Raw genomic sequence first — 27474 nt, forward strand, 5'->3', positions numbered from 1 at the left:
CCTGCAACCCCATGGAATTACTGAAACAATCACTAAATCTAGGTGATGCTACCTCCTCCATCTCAGGCACTTCTTACCCTTTCCCATTTTTATAGCAATTCCTCCTCACCTTTCATTTCTACCGGTGCAACCCTTTCCTAATTTGTCTCCTTGGTTCTAACTTTCCCTCCTTCTATTAATCCTCCAGGGAACTACTTAAGTGATTTTCTTAGTTACAAAGTTGGTCATGTCATCACCTGTTTGCACTGTGTAAAAGGCTTCCCTGCAAATGGAGGCAAACTTGATCTCTGAATGGCTCACTGGCTCGCTCTGAGTCCGCACCCTCTTCAGGGTAATATGGCCCCTCCTGTTGCACATCTTCTATTCCTAATCATACCTGACTTCTTTGAGTATCACAAATTTGCCAGGCTGTTTACTGCTCTGCCACCAATACTCTGTTATCCAATGTCTGCTCTCAACTTCCCTTCATCCTTTCAATCCTGTCTCAGAAGTCACCTCTCCTGTGAGCTTTCTCTGGGCCTCTCATCGTCCATTACTTCATCCCTTCTATTCATCACCTATAGAGTCCTTTTTAAAATCCCAACTTTATATTCTAACTCCTTATTTATAAGATTGCCCCTCCAACTGGATATTAAACTTCCTAGGGTAGGGATTTGGGGTCTTGTTCTGTATTTTGATCACTTAACATCGTGTCTGGCACAGAATGGATAATCAACAAATATTAGTTACTATGGGAATTAATGCGCTCTGTGGGACAAACAATGGTCTTAAAGGATGGTGCACAGCTCAAAATAAGCTTTGCAAAAGGCAAACATCCCAATACTTAAAGCAGCAAAAGAATAGTAAGCTCTTCATTATTCATGCTTATGGAGGAAGGCAGTAAGAGATTTAAAAAATAGTGTACAATCTAGAAATCCTTTGTATTTGGCATTTTGTATGTCTTCATAGAAACATTTGGCAGATTTACTTTCCTAATAACCTTTTGTTTCAGATAACATTAAAATTAAACTGTGTGCCAACAAACCAGCTGTAGGGTAAATGCGCTAAGTATCCTGGGCAGTAAGTCAGCTGAGCTAGAATTAAGAATTCATCATGAATAATCCATGCAATTCACACCTGGTTATATATTCCCCTGGAAGGTAAGAGAGGTAGAAGGAAAGGAGTGGGTCAGCCATGCTTTGTATCTGGCACTTTCTATAAATCCTAGAGAAGAGAGACACCTGCCAGCAGTCTATGTTTTTGTCACTTTTCCTGGCAAATAGGCCCAGAGGATAGAAGAAACTGAAAGTCAAGCAAAAGCAAAGGGGTTATGAGGACTGTGAGTCACACTTGTATTTTGGGAAGTGCCCCTGATGGATGGAACATCATCAAACTGATTCCAGACCATTACTTGAAGCTAGTAAGAAGAAAAGAAGATAGCAGAATGTTTGGGTAAAAAGTGACCAAAAGCAAGGGTCAGGTTACCTTTCTAACAAATTCAGAAGGAGAGGAACACATTTGAGAAGTTCTGTGTTCATGGGATAAATGAGACTAATTGCAAAGGGAGAGCTCTAGAAATTTGTTCTAGATTTAAGGATTGTGATAGCCTTAGGATTCCAATTTGAAAGTTTCTTACACAAATCTAGTGTACCTCTGAAGACCTTCAGATTAACTTTTCTCGGCCCCTTACTATGTTGCTAATGCACCATAATCCAGCTCTGAAACATCACAGCTGATGGACTTGAAAGCTAGGCACAAAGTCATGCTTCTTGGATGGCTGTCTGTGCTCTACGTTTGATCCATGTAAAAGCAGCAGGACATCTGCCTCACAACCAGAAACCCCCTTAGAGTCTCTGGAACAGTCCACGCTTCTGCTCCAAGCCCAAGAGATTCCTCTGTCACCACACTTTTCAAGGCAATACTGAGTATAAAACTAGTTCATACTCTTCTAGGGAAAAGACACACTGAGTGGTCAGAGAGCCTCACACAGGCAGTGTGCAGTAATGAGTGGAAATAACACCGGGAAGCCGCAGTTTTGAGCCTGGCTTGACCACTTGAGTGAACTTCCTTCTTAATAAAATGGTCTAATTCTTGCCTTGCCTTCTTCACAAAGTTATATCAAGATCAAATGAGAAAAATGAAAGCATTTTTGAAAGTGCTTGTGTGTTTGTGCATGAGTTGAAGGCTCCTTTGGGTCCTCTTAAAAAACTCTACCAGGTCCTAGAAATGATAGAAAGATCCTGAGTGAGCTTTGCATTTCATGCCTCAATTGTCCCTTTTGCAAAAGGGACTCCCCTCCTGGCAGGCTCAGGGCTATACATATTAGAACAGTGAACCATTTCTGTCCTGTATGTTTAGGAAGATTAGGGAGAAACCCCAGGGGATTATGGGTAATGTGAAGATTATATTCCAGAATTCTTCCTAAAACAAGACCCCTATATAACAGTAAAACTTCAACTGCAAGGACTGGACTGCAGGATCCAAAATCTCTCTTTTCCCGTCTTTCCTCACTCCCGTGTGAACAGCAAGCTTGGGTCATTCTCAGTCACCAGGCAGCTATCATGAGCCTTTCTTTCTCAGCACCTAGGGCTCGAAGACGGGGGGAAGAAGGGGAAGGCTGATTAAAATGGCCACCCATTCAGAAGAATATTGAGTCCACGGAGGGGCAAAGGGCAGAGAGAGGGAGAGAAATGCTTAGAACTGGAGCACTGGAAAGAAAGGCAAGACACAAAGGAGGGCAGAAGGCACGGATTTCATTGTTGTCTTGACAACCAAACCCCTGTTGTTCTTGGTGAGTTTACCTAACAGCGAGCTGTCCAGGCTCTGCTCTGGGCAAACCCCACCACTGCAGGAGAGGAGGGAGGAGGGAAATGTGGAGGATGGAAAGATGGTAACTGTGTGCTCTAGCATGATGGGACTGGCTCCCGACGTCTAACTAGATTACAGGTTAGAGTATGCTCAGCCATGATCTGGAAGAGAATTAGGGACTGGGTTTAAATAAGCACACATGATAGGGTTCCAAATTATGCTGTGAAAATGGTTAGAGGAAGCTGGAAAAGACCAGCCTCAAAGAGGACAAGAGACAGACAGAAGCAGATGTCAAAGTTAAGGAAACAGGGAAAATACTGGAAGGAACACAGGGAAAAGGAACTATAATGAACAGAAGCACCTTGGGGAAGAAGGGGTAACCCAAAGGTATTTGTTTCCAGTTTCTTATCTATAGCCTGAATTTTACAACCTTTCCAAAAAAGACGGTTATCCATCCTGATACTAAGGATATGTAACAGAGCTGTGGTGATGACTCCACAATCTCCACATACTAGTAGGGATTTGGGGGCGACCACCTATGGTTAGAAAACAAGGGGGACAGGGTAGGAGGTAGAAAGGGGACTTATTTTGAAGCTGCATTTATATAACAAGCATACCATGTTTACACAGATTATGTATTTATTGGGGAAAGGCTAAATTCCCCCCACGAAAATCTCTGGCACCATACTTACATCAGCACTAGATTAAGGTGTATTTCCTACTAGTTCACCCCTACTCCCTCCCTGCACTAGTACCATAAGGTCTACTCCTCCACAGGGCACTTGGTGAATCTATATCTAAAGACAGAGGTAGGGGTGCCTGGGTGGCTCAGTTGGTTAAGCGGCTGCCTTAGGCTCAGGTCATGATCCCAGGGTCCTGGGATCCAGTCCTGCATTGGGCTCCCTGCTCAGCAGGGAGTCTGCTTCCCTCTCTCTCCCTCTGTCCCTGCCCCTGCTTGTTCGCTCTCTCAAATAAAATCTTTAAAAAATAATAAAAAATTAAGACAGAGGTAAAGATCGAACCTCAAGAATTAACATATGGCTGTGTCTCCAACACCAAGTTAACAGGAAAGAGCCAAATGATCTCCATCCATGGCTGAAAGCAGTAAGAAACACCCTTAATCATTTAAGAGGTGGATAAGATTCCCAACATCAGTGCAATCTAGCACTGACAATGTCTACCTCAGTGAGATGGAGATCTAGGATTCTGGTATCCAAAAAGGCCTTGAGTATAGGACCAACTATCTTACAGGGAGGGAATACCAAAAGATTTTTTTCAAATAGCTTATAGAGAATACCAGCAGATTTTTTTCGGATGTCCAGCTGGTTTAATCACCGTAGACTCTCTGGTTTACTGTAGGTTTCTGAGTCAAAATGTTCTCAAATGAATCAGCTCTAGCACTGACTCCTTGAGGGGTGGAATGCACTCAAAGGGGCAACTTCTGGCAGTACATACTGCTCAAAGAAGCAAGTGTCCACTGAAAACTGATCGGAAGAGAGGGGAGAAGGGTAAGAGATAAAAGAAACTGGGCTCATCTAAAAGTCACTGGCCTGGAGGAGAGGGCAGGTAAGTAGCTTCTAAATCATGGAACAAGACAGGGAATGGTTTCCATTACTATCACCACCAAGACGAGGACCTGTGATTACAAAATGAATACTCCCTCAACGAAGGCAAATGGGTATAGTTTAACCTGCAGTGCCACCTTGTGCCCAGAGGGAGAATTCCTGTTCTAACTCCCCAAGTTGCAATACCTTGCTGTGCTTTCCAAGACATATTTAACAAAATGATCTTTCTGTCTTCTGTGCGCATGAACACTCTCTCTCTCACATATACACACTGTCTCTGTCTCTCTCAGAGAGTAACTAGATGAAGATATTAAAAATATGTTTAAAGGTTACTTTTTATTTAGAAGCAGAAATAATGCCCTCTCCTCTCTTTAAAATGCTTCATGTCTGGAATATTCTTTACATTAAATCTATCTAAATGATACCTATCTTACATCTAGTTCTAAACACTTATTTTCCTCTATAAAGCCTCTCTAATGTTTATGCCCAAGAATCCTAATTTTTTTTTTTACTGTGTGTACAGTCATCATTTAGCTTCACATTGTTCAATATTTCTAATTGATTCATATGGGTTCTCTCTTCTCTTAGCCTGAAAGGACCTTGAAGTAGAAACAGTCAGACATTAGATCTGAAGAGCTAGCCGGCAGCTGCTACTTAGTAAGTACACACAGGCATCAAATCTTACACAGACTTTTCAAAAATTATTTGTAAAGAGGTCACCATAACAAGAACTACATAAAGTTAGTTTTCTAGGAAGCAAATGAAGAGGGTTGGGAGCACCTGGATTAGGCAGTTCCCTGGTTCTGAAGGAACTCTGACGTTCTGCTCTGGATATGACCAAGGAAGACTTTAAGTATATAAGGCAGGACGGAAGAGTGCATAGTTAAAGATCATATGAAGAAAGGGACCTGGATTTGAAGGATGCAGAAAAGAATTTCTGTCTCCCAGGGTCTTTTGCTACTAACAGATCCCAAAGCAAGCACACTATAAGGACTTTTCCAAAAAAACACATTAAAATGTAAACATATTCTTTACATCAGATATGCTCTGCCCTAGCAATTTAGAGTTCCCAAGGAAATGGAACATGGAGCTTGTAAAGATGACGAGAACTCACAGTTACTGAGAGCTTCTATGTGCCAGGTATGCGTCAAGAGGCTTTCATTATCATCTCTTATCTTCCAACTAACTTTATGAGCTGGGCACTCTTATTCCCATTTGGAGAGTAATGGAGGCAGAGGGAGGTTAAGTGACTTGTTCTAAGTCACACATATAGTAAGACACAGAGGAGGATTTGAATTCAGATCTGTCTGACCTCCAAGCCCATATTCTTATTTCCCTGTGTGGAAGGAAAGAGGCTGAGAAGCACAACAGCAGGACATGCTTCCAGAGAGGGCCAGCTTAGATGGGCCTCACAGTGGGAGGCCCATGGCAGAGAGGACACTATGTTCTTCTGGAAAAGAGAGTGCCGCTAGGATAGGAGAGGGCCTAAAGGGCCCAAAGGAAAAACCTCTTCTCAGGCTCAACCATGGCCCTGGGAATTTGAGGTGCTCACTTAAAGAGCTGTGGGGGAGGGATATAACAGAGACTCAGTTTACACTGGTGTTTCTTGTCCCCCAGCATGACTGAGGAATCCCTGAGAACTTCACTAGTGATAAAGAGAGGGACTGATTTGATTGGAATGGCATGTGATGTTCATTCGACCAAATTTGTTAAGTGCCTTCCATGTATATGATTAGGTGCTTATGACAGAATGATGAATAAGACAGAGTCCCCGCTCTGAGGATACTGAAACTGTCCTTCAGAACTGTCCTGGGTTCCTATTTGTAGCTACAGATGGGCAAGAGGTACCAGTAACTTGACCTGAAGAAAGGTACTGAGGTCTAAATACCTCACGAGATTCTGTTTTATTCTTAACTGATGCAATAACCAATTCTGCCTGAGTGTATGAGAATCTACACGCAGAAGTGCAAAAACACACAGACACAGGCAATCAGGTACCATGTATCTTTTACAACCTTAAAGCTGTATTCAAGTAGAACCTGTCAGTATAGGATAGAAAAGACAGGGTATCTTCATTTGAAGGTGGGTGTAGAGTAAGTGACACCCAAGAAATATGACAGGGAGGCCGCTCATAATAGGAGAGACTCCTGGGGCCCTTCTTGGCCCCATCTACAGAAATTGAGAACTTCCCTTTGTCAAGGTCTAGTGGGAGAGGCATGAGACAAGCAGCGTCCCTCTTCTCCCAAGGAAGCACAATACAACGTGAGCAAAGCCATCAGTGCAAAAAATTATTTTCAGGACCTCTAAAAACTACTCGAGTCAGTAATGACTCAAGTCAATAAAGGGCCAGAAAATAATCTGACAGGAAAATCTGGAGACTTGGTTTGAAAGAATTTTGAGATTTAGTTTGTATCTGGGGCTCTTGCAAAAGTATGCTATTTTCCTACAGAAACTGCATAGAAAGAGATCAGGTGTAAGAAACCACAAGGCGCCAGAACTGAATTACAAGAAAGAGAAATTTATGGAGCAAAGGAGAAAAGCTGTAATCTATGTTCCTTGAGAAACTCTGAATCTTAACTCTGAAAATCTTTTTCTCACTGAGAACAGGATGCAGAAGAGGGATACCCAAAGGAGACTATGCAATCTCTGATCCAGGAGTGTTTTAAGAATAAAATCAGAAATATGTAGATGGAAATAAATTTATATACTACTTAAATGTGCATGTGTCCTTGAGTCCAGTCAGATGGAAAGCAAGAGAGACTAGACACAAATAAGGCAGAGGGACTTGCAAGTGAGGCCAGTTCTAGTGGGCACAGCTTGGTGAGAAACCCAGCAGAGTGGGGAGGCAGTACAGAGTAGCGGAAATTGCATGGGCTTTGAGGCCAGGATGACTGAAGTAGAAATCTTGGGGCTCATACTTCCTAGCTCTATGATTCTGGGAAGCTTAATGTGAATATCCTTTTCTTCACTTTTAAGATGTGTAAATATAGGTCCATCTCACAGAACTGCACTGCACATCAGTCCAAGAAGCACAAAGCTGCTTAGCTGGGATAGTTAGTATTAAATGTCAGCTCCTTTCCTGGGGCACTTGCTTGTATCCTTTGGTGGCAGGCCTGGAGTTTCCCTTAAGATCTAACCAAGGTCAGAGAGGCCGTTTATCTATCTGCTGCCTAGACATGCCCATTGAGAAAGACGTAAGGAACACCTCAGATTCTGGGGTGACCTATGAGAATTAGTGCAGAGGACGTAGTCAGCCATTCGTAACGGTCTTTCAGGAAGACGAACACATGTGCCTGGCAGCACAGCCCTCTGCAGGGGTCCCCTCCTCTCTCTCCACACTCCTCCTGACCTTTCCTGGGAGATGGTTTGTAGGGACTGCATTTCTAAGAAAATGAGTCCATGGCCTGGCATAAAGTCCAGAGCTTGCCATTTAATTTTCTCCTGGGTCCACTGCTTGTTGGACTCCTTAAACCTGACACATTCTTTCTTTTCTCCTTCATCTCTATAGAATTCCTGACTTCACATACTTTTCTATTCTCCTTTGCCCACAGATTACAGAACTTCTTTTCTTCCTTCCTCTTTTTACGCTATTCCATTCTCACGTGCCCCCCAACCCACACCACATATGCACACAAATACACACACTCACTCACTCTTTAAGAAATCCTGATGTAGATGCCAGGAATGTGTCTACTGCCCTTTTGACACAGAGTCTGATGTCATCTTCGGGGCCATGGGGAGGGCAGAGCCACAGGACGTGGCATTCGTGTACTCTACTGCTAGCCTGCTTCATATTTTTATCATGGCATTGCTCTGGGCATCCAGGCAGGGAACCAGTCCAGCTTCTTCTCATTCCTTTGCTCTCCATCAGGACTCCATAATAATCTCACCCCTTACCTTGGCTGGAAGTTCCTGCCCCAAACCTTCTACTATCAATGGAGCACAGTACATCCCTCCTCTTTCCCTCCAACCTAGTCATGTCTGAGTACTTGTCCAATTTCCTAACCCTGATTCTGATGCATGCAGGAATACTGGTAAGTTTCTTCTGTTTTCGGACATGAGCAGTCTGCACAAGCTGGATTCACTCCTTGGCTTAGCCTGCTACCCTCACTCCTCTGCCCCTCCCTTTGTCTCTAGTTCCAAACAAGGAGTGCTCCTTCTTACATAATTGGATGTTCCCAGCACAGAAGCTGACACACGAGGTCAGGCGCGCATGCGTCCAAGATTTCCCTTTGACTTAACAATGCCTTTTTTGGGCATCTAACTTCTCTTCAGCTCCCTTCCCCCACTCTCTCCACGCCATCAACAATCAAGGGAGATTTATGAAGCCTGGCTCAGCTCAGAACTCTTCCAACCTTGGCTCAGAAGGAGGGGTCATGAGGTTGAATTTACTCTCCTTTTTTTTTTGCAGGCTAGAGCGCAAGCTTGAGAGTGAGGGAGCGCACACTCATGACTTGGCAAGAGTTCCTGGCATCCAAGGCAGTTACGCATATATAGGTCTTTTAAGGGAGCAAGGAGAGTAAACAAAGCTGAAGGGAGAACTTATCTTTTTGGAGATGATAATGCAGGAGGTTGGAAAATTAGGACATTTTAAGGAGATGAATGCAAATCTAGATGGCTGTACAGTCCCTGAAGCCCCAGCTGCAGTGTGTTCATGATACTAGAGAAGCGGCAGTAACTATCAGTGGCCCCAATACCGACTATCCTCTTTAAAGTGCAGAGCTCAAAGGAGAGCCCACGTAATCTGCAAAAGGATACAGCTCCGATCCTTGTGGTTTCAGAGACACAGCAAACATGGTGCTCCCTGGGCAGCGGTGACGGGGACAGTCTCAGAGAGGCCAACACCGAAGCAGGAAGCAGGCAGGGACCACACCATACCTCTTCTCAGAGTAGCAATGGTAGGTGGAGTGGCAGGGAAGGTGCTGTAGCTTTGGGGGGATATCAAATTTCAGCTTCTTTGCTTACCAAAGCAAGTAAAGCCCAAGAATGTAACACTGTATGAACCTCTTTTTAAAAATAAAAAGAAATGTAAGCTGTCCAGGGGAGAAGTAACATGGGCTGACCTTAGGATGCTGCAGGGCCCTTTGTGTTACATGTGAATGTGCATACACAGAACCGTGGAGTTTACAAAGTGACTGATAATCTCCTCTTGAGGAATGTAGACTACTCTGAGGCAAAGATATCTGTTGGTTTTTAATCCCTTCAAATCCCAGGGCAATCCATGAAAGATAAAGTCATTATAGCTGAAAATCACATGAACATGGGTTCGAATTCTGCCTGTGGCATACTTACTAGCTCTGTGATCTGGATTAAATAACCACAATTCTTTGTAAGCCTCAGCTTCCTCATCTTTGAAATGGGGATCATAATACCTCTTTCACAGGGCTTTTGAGGGGATTAAGTGATACAATACGCTTGTGTGTTCAGCACAGTGTCTGCACAAAGTAAACTCTCAACAAAGGTTTGCTGGATACTAAATATCCTGAAGGTGACAATGTGATCAATGTCTACAATTTGAGTCCTGAAATAAGCCCTGTCTTTTCCGTGTCTACCACACACAGGGGAACTTGCTGGTACGAGACCACAGACCACAGATCCTTCATGCCTCTGGAAGGGGAATTGGGATTCTTTTTCCAGATAGCCACGGTTTCTTCTTGACTCCTATTGTAAAAAAGCTTCAAGAGCACTGTGAACCCAGCACAAGATATTTGAGAAGAGGGTCATGTTTATATATCATTAAAAAGATGGAATGATTTCTAGGGAAAGATGAAAGGCCTTGACCAGGGAAGGATAAGACTCTTAGTTCTAGTCTGTGGAGACTCAGGGTGAGAAGGGTGTCAGCCGGCTGTGTTCCTATTTCTATTGCAGCTAACACAAAACAAAATCGACTTAAGGATAAAATTTGGTTAGAAATAAGTAAGACCTTTTTGACAGGAAGGGATATTAGACAACTGAATAAGTACAAAATATCATCACCTGGAAAAATTTATAACAGACCACAGTTACAAAGAGTTTTCCAAAAGTAAGAGCCACAATATTCTGTTCTTGCACAAGATTCATACTGGCTTCATTCAAATTCACTAAATACATCCAGAATTTCCCTCCTTTAACAAAGAGATGCCACCTCATTTAAAAAAAAAAAAAAAGTAAAAGGAAAGTCGAGGGAAATTTAGCTGTAAGCCCTCTCCCTGATTTTGCTTATGGTGTGAGCTACCCGTGGGTTTTGCTCGTTTTCATTCACCTGACAGCTATGTACCCAGCTAACCAGAAGCGTGGTTCTAGTGGAAGTGTCAACAGATGGGGACATGAAGGATAAAACTTAGCTTGATTCAAAGTTCTTTTCATGAGGAAAGGCACTACTTGATTCCAGCAGCTCTCCCCACCCATGTAACCAGGAGCACTAGTAATCCTGGAAAATACTGAACTCTGTACTTAACCTATGCTTGTCTATGCTGGAAAGAGACGCAGGTAGTCTGCTTCCCGATGTAAGACACGGGAACACTCTGGTTGTTGCTTTAACAAATGAGCCCACTGGCACAAAGTCACCTTGAAAGGCCTTACAAAGTCTCTATTGTTTAGGAGCTCTATTCTGTGTAACTCACAGACAGGCATAGTGGGGACAGTGGTAGCTACGGGACGAGACTGGTATAGAGTGGGTCATCCTGAAGACACAAGTCATCCTGAAGACATAAAAGTAGAGCAAATTTCGGGCCACTAGCTGGAGCAATTAGAAAAAGAAAATACTTTTTATCCTTCTTTCCTTTTTCTGAAGTGCAAATATTAAGACCTAATATCTACTTGGACACTTTTTATGAACCTAAACAGATCGATACTATTATTATTCTTATTTTCCAGATGAGGAAACCAAAGCTCAGAGAGATTAATCATAGCAGAGAAGTAGTATATAATGTAGATAAGAACCTGGGCTTTGGAATACCTGGGTTTGATTTCTGGCTCCACCACGCATTAGCTTAATGATCATGGATAAGGCCCTCAGCTTTAACCACCATGAAACTGTACAAAATGTGAAAAGTAGGGACTGAGTCTGTTTCATTCCTACTGACCAGCCCGGTGAATAAAGGAGTCAGACCAAAACAATTTCCCAGCTGGACAGAGAGGTAAGAGTATTTCAAGGTAAAGTGGATGAATGCTACAAACAGCCTGGACAACTGTCTACTAGTATGCTCACACCAGAGGGCACAATATATTTACTTCTGCACATCCCACCCGCTCCACTTTATCTTTGTCTCTTCCTTATCCCTAGAGAATTTATAATCATCGCCCACTGAGGTAAATGCAATCTGGCTTAGAATTCTCAATCAGAAATTCCCTTATATTTAATTTCCCATAGAACCCTAACTATGTAAAATACTACTTCTTCAATGATCTGCCTATAATTCCCAAATATATTTCTCTTTCCTTACCTGTTAACTTGCTCAAGCCCTTTAATATTCTGAGTTGTTCAAACTTTAGGTAAACTTCTTCCTACCTGAATCTTAATCTTTAAAAAATTTCTCCTGACTCACCTATACTTTTCTGTTCCTACTGAATAATTTCTTGTGTTTTGAAACCAATTCATCATGTAAATGACTTCAAGGACAGGGGGTAATCAATTATCACATACTAGCTAGTTTTAGAATCTTCCAGTTTTGGGAAAGCACTTGGAAGATCAGCAAGGGGAAACTTAATAGAGGAAGAAAGAAATGAAGGCTCAGTGAGCAACATTCACAGATGACTGAATAAAAACAGAGAGACTCTACTTCAAGTTTGAAGGTAATGAGAAAGGAAATGTTTGTTCTTTTATCTAACATTTAATGAGCATCTTCTATGTCCTGGGTCCTGTGTAAGTTGCTGGGGATATATAGCCAGGTCTACTCCTTAAAGAACTGGTAGTCTAGGGCAAAGTTTCTCAACCTCTGCACTGTTGATATTTTGGGTAGGATGATTCATTGTTGTTTGTGGGGGTGGGGAGAATGCTGTCCTGTGTAGTGTAGGATGTTCAGCAGCATCCCTGGCCTCTACGCACTAGATGAAATAACTTCCCGCCTCCCTTCGCAGTTGTGACAACCAAAAATATCTCCAGATATTGCCAAATACCCCTGGGAGAAAATTGCCCCCCATGTGAGGACTACTGGTTTAGGGAAAGAATATCATTTCCCTAATACACTGTGATAAGTATAATCATCACAACTTTGAAAGTAGAAAAGAGGGCTCCTTAGTTCTGGGGGAAGGTGGGAGAGGATACCACAAAAAAGTTTCAGAATAAATGACATTTAATGCTTAATTTTTGAAAAATATTTAGCAGTAGGCCAAGCAGACAAGAGGGAGAGTTTTGGACATAGGGAAGGAGACAGAACGAGAGAGACATGAGATAGAATGAGTAGGAGAAGAATGAACAGAGAAAGACCATTCTGGTAGAGGTAAGAGGATGAACAAAGGCCTGAAGGAAGAGAGACCACTGAGTGTTCAGGTCACGATGAATGGTTTGCATGGGGGAGAATTAGAAATAAGGCTGGGACCAAACCATGTCACATAAGAAAGGAGCTGAAATTTTAATATAATAAATATATATTTTAAGCACAGTGGAGCCCTTTTTCAAACAAAAAATTACCCAGATCCCTAGCCTATTACACTGACCAAAATGAAATTTCTTTGATTAGATCACTGTCCACTCAGTTTTCGCCTTAGCTTCTAAAGCACCTCTGTGGAACCCTAGAACTCTGGCAAACAGTGGAAAAATCACTTTTGTAGGCAAGAGGGCACCACTGAAGGATATTAAGTGTGGACTATATGTTCATATTTGCTTTTCGGAAAAAGCACTCTAGTGGCAGAGTTGAGTATGGAGGAGGGACAAAGGGGAAAGTCAAATGGCATAGAGACTAGTCAGCATTTTATATGTGGGTTTCGCTTGGAGACCAGTTGTCAGCTACAACATGTAGGAAAAAGCACATTGGCTTTGGAGTTACACACATCTAGCTTCAAAGCGCAGGTGTCATTAACTATGACCTTGGGTATGCTAGCTGACCTTACCAACCTCTATTTTATTCTATAAAATGGGCTACCTACCTCACTTGGCTGCTACAAAAAAATGTATGTACACAGAGGTCAGGTGCTGGCATATGATGAGCGCTCAGCAAATATGAAAGTGCATCCTCTTCTTTCACTAGGTCTTTTTATTATTAAAGCTCCTTAAGCTTCCCTGATCTTAAGTAACTCTGAGAGTAGGAGGGAAGATTTACTTGCTCCTTGTTAATGGATTTTCTACTTGTAGAACTGACACATAATTCTGTTTTTAAAAACAGTTTTTCTTCTTGGTATGACCTATTATCATGAACCATATGCTAACAGAAGAGGTCAGAATTGGGCTTCTTGTTACTTTAGGACCTGCCAGGATGTCTCAAAAGAGAGAAATCAAAACAAGAATGGTCAAAACACAAGCAAGCACTGTTTATATCTGTCTGGTTCTGAAACCGTGTCTCTGGCCATCCTGAGTTTAGCAAAGTTTGTGTCAGTTTCATGGTTAGGAAGTTAGCACCTAAAAACTCCATCCATGTGCAGACCTTTCAGGAGATGCAAGTGGTGTTGGGATCACAGTCCACATTTTATATCTAAGTATACTTTTATTCCTTACCATCCTGTGTAAGTACTTCTTTAATTGTGAATATTTACACACCTTTTGGAGAAAACAATCTTTATTTTCAGAGCGCTGATCTGTTTTCTCCTTGTCTCATTGTTTATCATCACAGTAAATATATACTGTCAGTGAAGAGAAATGTCAATTTTAACGAGGTGAAAGGTATAGGGGTTGGGGGTATAACTGGGTGGAGAACTGATCCCCGAGCAGGAAGAGTTGAGGTGAAGTGTTTTAAGATCAGAGGCAGTGTCTATAACTCAGTGGATTATGCCAGAAGTCTTACAGAAGCAGACCCATTTATACTTTAGATGATGAGGTGATTAACACAAGCCTTTTGGTACTCTTCAGGCAGTCTTCATCCCTGTGCACCTATGACAGAGTCTCTGTCTTTCCTTATGGCTGCAGGTTTCCTGGATTCTACACTTTCCCTCTCCAGTGCAGAATTCAGCATCACATCTAACCCCTGTCCAACTTGAGACTCTAATACAATGGAGAACTCTGCCATCTTACCTCTGAACTAGGGTCCCAAACATAAGATGAAGAACTTTCTGCATGTTTTCTGTACATAGCCATCTCCACTGCTCCATCAGCAGCAAGAGGAGCAGATCTAGGGCTGTGTCAGCGAGCTCTGTCTCTGCTCCTGGGGTATGAAAAGGCATCAAAAGTAACTCAGAAGAGACCCATTCTGGAGGAACATATTTCAATGCACTGGATCTTCACCTTTATATCAATCATCTTGTATTTCTGTAATTCTTCTGTACTTAAATCAAGAGATGTTTATATCTAAAAAGTTCAGTGATAGGCTCTGTATTTCTTTATAATTCTTTGTTTATATTCCTTAGTCACTCAGTAATACTTATCCTTCTAAATGATTTTGCATATAATTATTTTACCTATCTAGCTTCTGTTTCTTTTGTATTTTCCCCAGGAAACTAAATACATTCTGTTCCAAGTAACTGCTCCCAACTAGTGACTAACTGGAACTGGCAAGGCCCAGTCTCTTCCATCTTTATATTCCACTGGCCTCCACAAAATATCATGGAAATGTTGTGGGCAGCAGATTTGGGGAAAGTTTTGGGATTCATTCTCCCGTAAACAAGTTGCTTTGAAAGCATCTCCATTACACAGAGCTGTTGGGTTGGGATCCAGAAGGCTTCAGTCTGGTTTTGAGAGAACATGTGGTTCGAGGAAGAGCACTCTACCTTTGGTAAAATATGCCATAACAATGACTGATTTCTTTCCTCTTTCAAAGACTGGAAAGACCACAAGTGACTTCACATGCATGCTAAGCTGAAGTCTCCTGAACAGATGTACTTTATGGATGGAAGCATCTGTTCTTTTAACCCCGTTCAGGGGGTCCCTTGTCATCTGTGATTTGCTTCCCAGGAGATGTCCCCAGGAATACATAATGTTCCAGAATGAATCTCAGCAATCTGGTGCTACTACTGTGATTAATATCATAATTAATCATCAACAGTAATTTTGTTAGTCTAGGACAAATGCGTATTGTCTCGGCCAGCTTGCCCAAGCTCTCCTCCCTGAAGAATTCTTTAGGACATTTAGTAACTTCAGATTTGGATGAATCTTCCAGAACCGAATCCTACTTTTTTCTTAATCCCATCTAATATATATATCTTTTCTGCGCTGCTTTTCAAGGGGGCATGGGAACTGATATGTTTTCTTTCCAATCATTTGCTCATAGACAGGATATTCAATTCCTTAGGAAACAGCACCATCCTGAGCATCAGCCACCCTTGTGGATTTTATGATTTTCTCAGGTTTAGCGTTTACCTAGAGCTGCCACCATGTGGTGACAGCTAGTCATAGCAGTAAAAAATAAAGCAAAATGAGGCACTGAGTCCTCTGAAGAAAATGGTAAATTTCCTGTCATGTGAGCATTATGAGTTTCTCAGGGCTAGAAGAAAAGCTCAGGCATAAACTATACCCTTAGAGATATGATGTTCAAAATTTACAGGCTTGACTTTGGCTAGAATTATACTGTTTTACCCATTTCCTCTTATTTGTAACTTCCTACAATTCTCTGACGCTTTTGCGGTCCTAACACTTCATTTACTTAACCAGTGAGATATGTGGGAAGAGGTGGGGTTGTGAACTTCATTTTTCACACAGTTAAGCTGAGGTCCATACAGTAGAGGTCAGGTGACGTCGTTCAAGGGCACCTGAGAAACAATGCTGAAATCAGCCTTTTTTTTTTTTTTTCTTCCCCTTCTGAACCCCGGGTTTTGTGATCTTTTCTTTTCAGTGGGAGCCTCTGTCTTGGTGGAACTGAAAAACCTTTTTATACGTTCTAGCTCAGCAAGCATACTAATATCCAAGGCTCCCACTTTTTCCTCTGTAAAAAAAACATCTGCACTTCTTCTGGGAAGCAAACCTCCCTGTCCTCACCTCTTCTCCCTTCCTGCTCTATGTTGGGGAACTAGGTGGCGTCATTTGCTATGGCAGTAAATAAAACAGAAGGAAAAGATCCAGGGAAAAGGAAGAATTCCATGTTGTACTTCAGTTGCCCTATGGTATATCTAAGTGGAGATTTCCGGTAAGCAACTGGAAATACGACATCCAATATTTAAGCATCGTCAGCACATGTTAGATTTAAAATCAAGAGTACAAATGAGATCACTCAGGGTAGTATGCAGGGTAAGAACAGAGCGCCAAAAATAAAGTTCTGGAAGGCTAGTAAGGGAACCAACAAAAGGGACTGACAAGGGACCACAGGAGAGGTGGAGAGAAAACCAGGAAAGGGGTACCACAGACACGAAAGAAAGTTTGTAAAGAGAGTAGTCCAAAAATGCCAAAGCATGGCAAAAATAACATAAATAAGATAATGATATGATAAGCATGGATCTTATTTTGCTGGACCAGAACTTCCCATTTTTGTGCCCTGCTCCTCTGTTTGACTCAGCTCTGGGGACCGTGTCAAATTCTTCTTTGTATCCCAGGACTCGACACAGCACCTCAAACACTGGTGTTTAACACATGGCTTGCTTAGCTGAACACAAGAGAAATTACATCAACAACTCCCAATGATCACATCCTACCTCCCTTCTCTGTGGGAGCGGAGATCTTGTCACGTACCTGGATCACCGTTGCTGAGGTCTCGGGCCGGCACAGCTGCATCTGACAAGTAACCATCCGTACAATCTTTGGGGATTTGTTCAGGATCTTTTTCTGGGGCTTCTGCTGGCTGCATTTCTAATAACTTTGTCTGTTTTTCAATAAAGGATTCCATCCCAGACATGGATAGGATTTCTGACTCCTAGAAAGAGCCAGCGGCACATCACATAAAGAATGAAGAAAACAGGAGAGTAACCGTGGCCCTTCAGCTTTTCCCTGTTCCTTCCCTGCATCAGTATCATGAGTACAGAACGTAACGTACTCTGTGACCACCTTCAGAAAATTTTCACTTTCTACCTAAGTTGCAAGTAAAACAGTGCCTTTTTTATTCTCACTCGCTGCAAATACATTTGGGTCATCTGTTCTCTCCCAAGAACTGGCTGTCCTTCTCATTCTGCCATCCTTTATTCCAAGGCCATGACCCTTGAGAAGCCAACCTACTGGCCCAGAGTGGGTAGGAATTAGAAACCACTAAGAGAAAATACTTTTAGAATAAAAATTAGAGATCCAGATGCTGGTTAAGTCCTTTAGCAAGGCACCTACATCTCTCCTGACTTTGGAGAATGTCTCAATTGTCCGTAACTGCAGTATCAACATCCCAGCTATTAATTCCAGGAGTTACCTAGGAAATTCTTACCACATTGCCTTCCTGGAGACAATAGAGAATCTTCTCAGGTGCCTCAGTTATAGTCAGTGCTGGAGCAATCTTACTGGAGGAGAACCTCAATCTGGACCTGGTATTGATACAAAGAGCAGAAACAGAACATGATTCATGGTTTTGATCTCCAAACAAGGGCTGACAAGTATTAATGCTTTAAAACAAGAACACCCATACTTATTCTTGGGAGTTTACTGTGGTCAGAGTTGCCAGGAAAGACCTGGCCCTGAAATTCCCAAAACGATATACATTCTGGCAATTCTTTATAAATAGTACAACCATTGCACTAAGCTGTGTCCACGATGCATTTGGGAAAGGGCTTTTGTTAATGTAAAACAGGGACCAGTCTATCATGGTTGTATTCCCATAAGTTAAAAGAATGGTGAGCATATACTACATACTCATTAAAAATATGTTGGAGATTAAATTGACAAGTGGCATAAACCAAGGTTTTTGTTGTTGTTAGTACCCTTTTCATACATCCACTTATTCTCCTAGTGTTCCAAATAAAAGTAGGGAAGGGACCACAAGTGCTAACCTCATGTTCAAGGCTCTTAAAAGCACAGATATCACGGTCACTCTTCAAAATATGGGCTCAGTAAAAAAAGGCTAAAAATTGTTTTATTGCTGGTCCATGAGACATGAACACAGAGACAAAGACAGTCAGTCAGACATACAGACACAAACATAGAAACTCTCCACCCCCCCAACACACACACACACACACACACTCTCTCTCTCTCTCTCTCTCTTTCACTCACTCACTCTTTCTCTTCATAACGGTCCAGATACAGATATGAAGTTTACAGTAAGGGTTAAGTGTGGTGTCCTTCCTTTCCAAATGTTCGCTTTGAAAGGGTGTATGTGGGACTCTAGTGCAGGACAGAATAGGCTAAAATAGGCCCTACGCATGTTTATTCTGGCCCTTTCCTGTTTATTGCTAGTACGTGCATCTTCTGAGCTAAGATTTCCAGAAATGATGACAAACAGAGATCAGTTATAAGCCTTAATTCTTAATAGGAAAGAAACACCTCAATTTTCCAGGAAAATAGAAAAGGAGAATATCCATATTCTATAGTTTTCCTTCTAGTCAAAACTCCCTGGTCAGTTTAAGTTCTGGGTTCCCATGGCAAGACATTCAGCAGGGATGCCTATGCTGGATCTCAGGCTCCTTTGGGTTGAGGATTGAGGAGTGTAGGTCTGGCTTTGTATAAAAACTGGTATGTATGACCCATCTCCTCTCTCTTAGGGCTGGAGAGTGGGGATAGGCTTTGGCTTAGGACTGGCAATCACCCTGAGAACTGGAAAGGGTCCCCGGGTGACTGAAGGGCTTCTCACTTGCTAGGCTTCTTGCCTTCTGTCTGGGGCTTGCTTTCTGTCTCGGCCTCACTCAGCTCTTCTGTGGGGCTTTGGGGTTCGGAGCGAGGAAATGCTGTCTTCAAGGTGTCCACGATAGCACTTACCACCATCTGCAGGGGTCAGAGGTGCAGGGTCAGACAGAAACCACCAAATGAGCAGTTGTCTCATGGTGCTTTATGCAATGAAGATGAGCAGATAGCTAGGGTAGCTAGTGGAGACTTTTCATCAGCACAGTCAGATACCAGGCACATTTACTGGCAACTATCCCCCCCTTTCTCGATGGCCATAAAAATCTGCTTCCTCACAGAGTTAAGACAAACAATGTCATGGGAAAAGAAACCAAAACAGTGAGATAAATAAAAAGCTGGGAGTTCTGCAGGCTGGTGAAATACTTTTCATTTTTCAATTTCTTTCCTTGTATATGAAAGAATGATTTTTAATTTCCAAATCAATAATACTTTCACCAAGATCTGAATAAATGGAAGTGATATAGGTAGGAATATATGGAAAAGAGAAAGAGTAAAGATTATCAAATGAGAAATACCTTCTAGAAGTATATATAATATTAACATGTTCAGAGTAAATTCACAGAGTAAAGAACTGGTTTTTCCAGTTAATCCAAACAATTTCTCTTCTTTACAGAAAGAGTAACAAAAATCACTCATGTCAAAATTTAGGAATCTGAATTTGATATAAACTACTCATAAAGACCAAATAAAACAATCCTCACTGAAGAGTAAGAGTTGTATTTCTCAGAATGGAAAAATGGCATATAGATATAAAATGTACATATAAAATGTACAAATGAAACCCTAAAATACCAAAGAAATGAGAAGAAATCTTTACTTCTCTTTTGGTGCTCCTTGCTAATTAACACTGCCGGCTCAGAGCAGCATCATGCCTTCCTTAATTCACGTCTGTGTTCACTCTCTACAAGGAGTAGAGCCAGCACAGCTGAGACAGGGCTGAAGTGTCAGAGCAAGATGACAGTAAAGCATAGGGGATAACAAACCAGGGAAAGAACACAGAGGACCGCATGAATAGATAACGCAGCTTAGAAAACATAACTTGCTCTCAAGGCTCACCAAATTGTAGTCTGTGGGGAGGGTCCTTGTCTGCTCTGTTCATTGCTGTATCACCAGCAGCTAGTCCTGTTCATGGTCAAGCTCGTACTTGACCAGGCAAGCAGTTAAGTGGCTGGTGAGTCAGTGAGTGAACACATCTGTGTGGATGGACACATCTGCATGGAATTCTGGGGATTCTACTTCATTCATCCCTTTCCAGTTTGCAGCTTTTTCCTCACAGCAGTGCATGTCTCCTAATTCCTACCACATGAAATTCCACTTTTTCATTTTATCCTCTGAAGTCTAGAGAGAGGCCCGCCTTCTGCCAATGAGTCAGTGTTTTCTAACCTTTTAAAACATATGCCATCTTTGGATAAACATAAACTGCAGACTTGTGCCCTGGAGACTCTAAAATCAGCTGGTAATCACTGCTTACAGGATACGTGTTGCACAAATGTCCTTCTCCTACCGTCTCCAAAGGTTCTGAGACACCCTCTCAAAAAAAGTGTAGTTCTTTCCATGCTCTGTTCTCCAGCAGAGATTTAGACTATACCAGTCTAAATCAAGCTTAGTGTCCTGTCTTGGGGCTCTTCTTCCTGAGTGACCAACGCCAGGAATGATCTTTATCCCCAGGAGAAACTTTCCTGCCCCCACCGATCTATGGAGGTACAGATCTATCTTCACCTTCCTCCGCTAGAATAACAATGTCATAATATCCCCCAGGAGGTAAGTGTACACATATAGTGTCAGACTTGCTCACTGTAATTCAGCAAGGTGATGGTCCAACCAATATTTGCAACAGGTCTTAAAAATTCTAGTCCACGTTCTATGGACTCCTCTCTGCTTTCTCTCTGTACCCGCTACTTCCTTTATTTCTCAATCACTGCCTACACTCTGGTGAGAAACTAAAGCTGAGCGCACACAGTGGCCCTGCTGGTACCTTGTCTATTCTGGACACCATGAATGGTTTCTTGACAAAGGCAATACGAGCATCTGTGTTCAGAGCAAGGAACTCCTGCATCTCCTCACTGTTAGCGATCTCCGGAATGGCACAGAGTTGCTGCAAAAGACACAAGAAGGATTTCAAAGAGAAATTCTGGTCCCCAAGTCTCTCCAACTTGGCTTGGGTATCTGATAATTAGAATGAGAGCACAGTCGAAACAGAAGGATGCTGACCTTTAGAAAGGATTCTAGGAGGCTCTTTCGGGCTTCTACTCTGTCACTATCCATGTTTCCAAATGGAAGGTCCGGAAAGAGCTTTTTAGGACCCTTCACATCTTAAAAAAAAAACAAAAACACAAACTCATTCACTTTACATTCACTGAGAGATATTCCATATAAAATACATCATATATGTAAAGAAAACAGAACTGTTGAATATATTCCTGAGATTTTTTTATTTCAGGAGTTCCAAATATACCCCAAGGATATAGTACACACAATCTACTCTCGTTATCAGTGTTCATGCTAAGGTGTAGGAGGCCATATGCTACGGTAGTTACAAATGAGGGCTCTGAAGTCTAGGTGCCTGAGTTTAAATTTTTGCTCCAATCCCTACTATAAGAATGCCTAATTCTTCTTTGACTTTTTTCTCTGTAAAGTGGGGATAATGATAGTTCTCTATCTCATAAGCTCTTAGGAGAATTAAATGAGCTAATATGTGTAAAGTGCGTAGAAGACAACCTGGCATACGTTTTCAAGCTTGGTTCAGTAGTAACTATTGTTATTAAGAAAGAAAATGCATAACTGAAATCCACAACTTATGCCTAAACTTATTAAAAAGTTTATTTGGGTGATCATCAGTTGTTGTTTTTTTTTTTAAACAAAGTAGCTGCTTACTAGCTTATTTTTAGAGTAAATTTTATTACATTTTCTTACTGTTCCTGTGCCTTATGGGTATCAAATAGCAAACAACCAAAAAGCCTGGTTGTTAAAGGAAGGATGGCAAGCATTTCTGGAAACTGTTTTTAGAGCAATTCATCTCTGTGTATGTGGAAAAGTTGATTTAACGCCTCATGCTACCTCACAGACACAGGTGGAAATGTGAAAGTTTCTTAAGCTTAAACTAGATGGGCCCAGAACAAAGCATTAAGTGGCAAAGAAGTGCCTCAGAAAGAATGCGATCAGTGCTAGCCAGTACTAAAACCCAAAACATCTGAAAGCAAACTGGGGGAACACGGGCCCCTTGATGCTGTGTTCTCCTCCCCCATCCTTCCCCACAAATAGTAGGCCTCCAGCCTCTCATATCAGGGAGCTAGATGTGTAAAGCGGGCTGGGGAAACTCCTGACTTTTTATGAACTTTCGGAGATCTGATTTCTCTTCCAGACGCGTCTGCAGATTGAGGAACTCGCGGTAGCGGCGATTCACAGTGTGGTAGGCCACCTGCTGCAGGCCACTGCTGTTCTCACCATCCAGGGCTGTCTCATACTGTTGAATGAACACATTTGTTTAGGGCATCAGTTCAATGGCCACACAGTAAGAGCAGAGTAGAGGTAAAGGGAGGGAGACGTTCCTATTGTTTCTTTTCTTTCTTTTCTCTTTTTAAACTTATTTAACAGAGAGAGAGAGAGAGAGAGTGCACGAGTAGGCAGAGTGGCAGGCAGAGGGAGAGAGAGAGGCAGGCTCCCGCTGAGTAGGGAGCCCGATGTGGGGCTCAATCCCAGGACCCTGGGATCATGACCTGAGCCAAAGGCAGACGCTTAACTGACTGAGCCACCCAGGTGCCCCTATTTCTGAAGCTAGTAGATGTGATTGCTGCTCTGAGTTGTAATGAATAACTCAAATTTCCAGGGCTGCTGAATTAAGGAATGAGATGTTTCCCAACATATGTGGCCCAGAAAGAGCAATGAGTTTTGCTGTTCATTCCCTCCTTCCACCTCAAAACTCCCTCCTGCAAACACTTTCTTTACTTATAAAAATGGCTATAGGGCTCCTGGGTGGCACAGTCGGTTAAGTGTCTGTTGGCTTTGGCTCAGGTTGTGACCTCATGGTCATGGGATCGAGCCCCGTGTCAGGCTCCACATTTGGAGTGGAGTCTGCTTGCGGTTCTCTCTCCCTCTGCCCCACCTGCTTGTCTCCCTCTCTCTCGCTCTGAAATGAATCTTAAAATGGCTCTATTACTATTTTTCACATCTCAAAGAGTATAAAACAGAAGGCACAAGAGCACCTCTTTCACTCCTAAATTATGGGTTGGATGTTATAAGAGGATAACCATTTGCCATTATACTTGACCAGTGATTATTTATGTTAGTTGGGGGGGGGAAGAACAAATAATCCAAAACAGCTGATGAATAAAATCATTTGTTTGCCTGGAACGCATTAAAGGAACATTTGTTTTTATTTTGCTTTGGACAGATTATTATTTTTGGAGCTAAACTGAAATTTTTTTTTCTAAGCACATATCATCTGTATGATTGGAAGTCACACGAAGACTGGAGATGTTGTAAGGGGTCAAAGTTTGCTGTCTTCATATGCGTAGAGGGCCAGTATGTGGGAAAAGACAACTTGTACTGAATGTTCCCCCAGAGCAAACACCCTGAACAGCATGAAAGCTGCAACTCAGTACAGGGTAGACTTTTTGACAGAGTAGTTAAGATGTAATGAAATGATGTGCAAGAACTATGTATGTACTTGTTCTCATTAGGGGTAGGTTACCATTATTGTCTGGAGGAGGTATTATACTGCGGGGCACGTGACGGAAAAAATGATCTCTTTGTTGGTGGGGCTTAAGGCTGTCTTAAAATTTTCTAGAGCCAGAGAGAAGTATTCATTATGAACTGACATGCGCAAAGTAGTAGTCCCTCAGACCAGCACTGAGAAGGAAAGCCCTAGGTAAGAGACACAGATAGAATTCAGGGTGGGGCTCTCAAACTTGGGGCACCTGGGAGTTTCTGTGGAATATTCTGCTCCCTGAGCGACACTAATCAATACTCAGACATTCCCAAACCTGGCTGCACCTCAAAAATCAATTGGGCTGCTCTTTAAATAGATTCTGATAGGCTCTGATAGATCTGAATGAGAATTTACAAAAATCCTTCTTCAGGTGATTGGGAGGCAGTCTATCCTAAAGCCAGTTTTAGGGAGCCGCTGCTGTAACTGAACTCACCACCTGATACATGATGATACATATGATACCTTCATATCATCTCTGCCAAGTAGTTCCTACTTCTGTGCTTAAACAACTCTAGGAATTAGAAACCTGGTACCTTCTGAGATATTATACATATATATATTTATTTATATGTAAATATGCATATTTACATATACATGTAAATAAACTTCCTTCCTAAACAAAGTACAAAAGACACTAGTAATTAAGAAAGGAAAGAAAGAAATTAACAGGGAAGTTTGGTAAGAGAATTTCTGGACAAGACTCTACATTGGGAAGCACTGAAAAATATGACCCTCAGTATCCTAAGAACCCTGAGATTCTAGGATTGTTTGCATAGATACTAAACAGAAGCCAACTCTGCTTTACAAATGATCTTCAGACCATTTACATATGGATTCTTGTCAAATTAAACATAGTAAATGAAGAGTAGCCTCTCTCCCTGAGAATACTAGCTTCATTGACTCTGCTTTCCAAACCCATTCCCAGCCCAGAGTGGGTGACCATAATTCTAATCCTATTACCTTCACCGTGTAGAGTGTGTATGGGTGGAATCCAGTGCCACTGTGCTCTCGAGCAGTAATGGTACCAGTGATACGAAGGTTCTGGATGACAACTGGGCCATCTGGACTGGTCAGGGGCTCAAAGCTGAAGGTGGCTGAGCTGAGAGGACCAGGTGGAGAGGAGGAAAGCAGAACCTGTGGCAGATTAGGATCTACGGAGCTCACACCATTGGTGAGAGCCTTCTCTAAGCATGAGGGTCGTGGGGGGCAGGTCCTTTCTGGATCTGTCAGCAAAGCTCTAAGAGAGGTGACATCTCCTTGCTCTACTTCCTTGTCTGCTGTGTCAATGTGGATCTCTGGGCAGGAAGTCAGCAAGGAGACCAGCAGCCCTGTCTCTGTTTCTGTCCCTGGACCCAGCTCGGCCTCTGCTCCTTCAATTCCTTCGGATCCCTCAACATCCTTAGACTCCAGAGACTGGGGACCCTCCAGGGTACACAGGGCATCCTGGATCCTGTCAGAGAGGAAGTTGCCTGGGGTCATGAGCATGATGGTTTCCTTGCTCAGTTCAGACAATGGAGACTCCAGCTCTGTGTCTTCACATAAGAACAAAGGGCCTCGAATATCTGGCTGTAGGAAATGAGATGAGTTGCTTCCTACTTTTCTTTCTTCTGGCACTCCACCCAGTTCACCCTCTAGTGCTTCATGGCCTTCTTCAACTTCTGGGGAGTGATGGGAAGGCCGGTCTGGCTCATTACAGTTCAGGAGCACCGGCGCTGCTGCTGCTGGAGAAGGGGCTCTCACTTCTGGCAGGCTCTGTACCTCAACAATCAGTGGCAGAGATGTGGGCACGGAGGGCTTTTCCAGGGCACTGGCTGGGGAAGTTGGTTTAACCACTGCTGTTGGATTATCTCTGGCCTTGGAAAAGACGCCCACAAGTGCGAGGTGGATCCAGTCAGGATCTGACAGCTTGCTAATCAGTGGTAAGATTACATTGCAGGTAATGAGTTCCACCACTACATGGCGACCGGTCCGGGTCTCCAGGTGGGGCTTTGGCACTAGTCCTTGAAGCAACAAATTTACAATGCCACGTGTATAAGTGACCTCAGTGCTGGCGCTCTGCACAGCAGGATGCGGGGCAGTAGCTCGGCAGTAAGCCTCCCAGAGCTGGGAGGGCTCAACTGTACCACTCTGCCTCCCAGCCAGGGCTTCCTTCGCCTGAATATAGCTCTGCAGGTGACAACCGCAGAGAGTCAGAACCCTCTGGGCAAGGGCATGACTGTCCACCATGCGCATCCTCCTCCGGAGCTCCTGGACCAACCCTTTCATGGCGGCCTCCATTTCTTCCTCAAAGGCTGGCTCCTGGCTCACTGAGCGATACCAGGACGACACAAAGTCCCGAAGAATCATCTGGATGGTACGGTCGATCTCCAGTTCCAGGTGCCTCTCTGCCTCAGGGTTTGGAGGGCAGGCGGCCACTGGGATGAAGCGTTCCAGGTGCAGTCGACCTGAAGCCCCCACAACGGCGTTTGAGCCCAGCCATCCTCCCAGCACCGCCAGCAATGCAGACAGAAGGCACAGGAGCCACACGTTGACCAGAAAGTGGATGACCAGGAGCCAGCCGAGCACGATCCCCACAGCCATCAGCTTCCGGCTACTCAGCAGGTTACTGAGGTTCCAGCTGGACTCAGCTGGAGCCTCTTGTAACGAGGACACTGTCTCTGCGTTCATGGCTAAAAGGGGCAGATGGCTACTCAGACGATCGATCACCCTCCTTCTACTTCACTTGAGCTCGGGAATGGGACGTTAACTGCGTACGGAGACAAGGCTACGTGGCGTGCCCTATTCAGGACCCGGCCGGGGCTCTGGGCCCCCGGCGTCCTACAGGCACTGCAAAGCCACAGCGGCGGTACTGCTTCTCCCCCTCGCGCCAGCCCGACCAGCGGAGATTCCGCAGCCTTTATAAAGCAGAGGTCGCAGAGCCGCCGCGCTGCCTGGGGAGGGCGGGGCAGGGCCTACGGCGCCCCGCACCCAACACTTACAGACGCCGAACACCGGGTCCTACACCGCTGGGGGGCGCGCCCAGACCGAGTCCCGATGTGCGGGGGACACAACGGTGTCTTGGCCGCCGCCCTCGGAGGAACCCTCCGCCGGGCCGGGGTCCCCGGGCGACTGCCACCAGCAGCCCGGCTTTTGTCACGGCTGCCGGCCGGCGGCCGCCCGGGACGACTTCCGGGTCGAGGGCGGCGGAACGGGGCATGATGGGAGAGCGGCCGCGCGGCCTGAGGCGCGGCGCTGCGCTGCGCGCTGCTCCCCCTGGTGGCGAGGAACAGCCGTGACAGCACCAGCGGGAAGTGGTCTCCCAAACTCGGCTTGCAGAACCCGTGCTCGACGGTGGGGCGAAGTTCCCACAGGGGTGTGGAGCAGAGAGCGGCCGTGCCGGCAGTAACGCTCGAGGACTGAGACTTCTAGCTTTAATTATTAAATGGAGTCGTCCAACATTTCTTACTGCTCAGGCAAACCCTCTGTAATCCAGTTTGTTTGAATCCCATGTGGGCATTTTTTTCATTGGCCCGATACATTTTAACAATTTACCCCGCTTCCTCCGGCGCCCCCGTGCAATCCCCAATACATAGCTCACGTACCTTGTTCTCAGGAATTGCAGA

At 43.6% G+C, this 27474-nt stretch overlaps 1 protein-coding gene across 2 annotated transcripts in view; it reads right to left on the reverse strand.

Annotated features, from left to right (window-relative positions):
- Window positions 1–27023, reverse strand: part of SNX19 (sorting nexin 19) — a 43474-nt gene extending 16451 nt beyond the window's left edge. For both annotated transcript variants that reach the window (XM_035009313.1, XM_035009312.1), the window contains exons 1-8: window positions 24833–27023; window positions 22489–22627; window positions 21376–21476; window positions 21140–21259; window positions 19115–19245; window positions 17756–17852; window positions 17080–17260; window positions 14497–14626 (exon numbers count right to left, since the gene is read on the reverse strand). In XM_035009313.1, the coding sequence (XP_034865204.1) occupies window positions 14497–14626; window positions 17080–17260; window positions 17756–17852; window positions 19115–19245; window positions 21140–21259; window positions 21376–21476; window positions 22489–22627; window positions 24833–26539 (2606 nt within the window). In that variant the 5' untranslated portion in view covers window positions 26540–27023. The remainder of the gene's footprint in view (window positions 1–14496; window positions 14627–17079; window positions 17261–17755; window positions 17853–19114; window positions 19246–21139; window positions 21260–21375; window positions 21477–22488; window positions 22628–24832) is intronic.
- Window positions 27024–27474: the final 451 nt, after the last annotated feature.

This window comes from Mirounga leonina, unplaced genomic scaffold, assembly GCF_011800145.1.
Source record: "Mirounga leonina isolate KUSES-001 unplaced genomic scaffold, KU_Mleo_1.0 Mir_153, whole genome shotgun sequence".
NCBI classification, from domain to species: Eukaryota; Metazoa; Chordata; class Mammalia; order Carnivora; family Phocidae; genus Mirounga; species Mirounga leonina.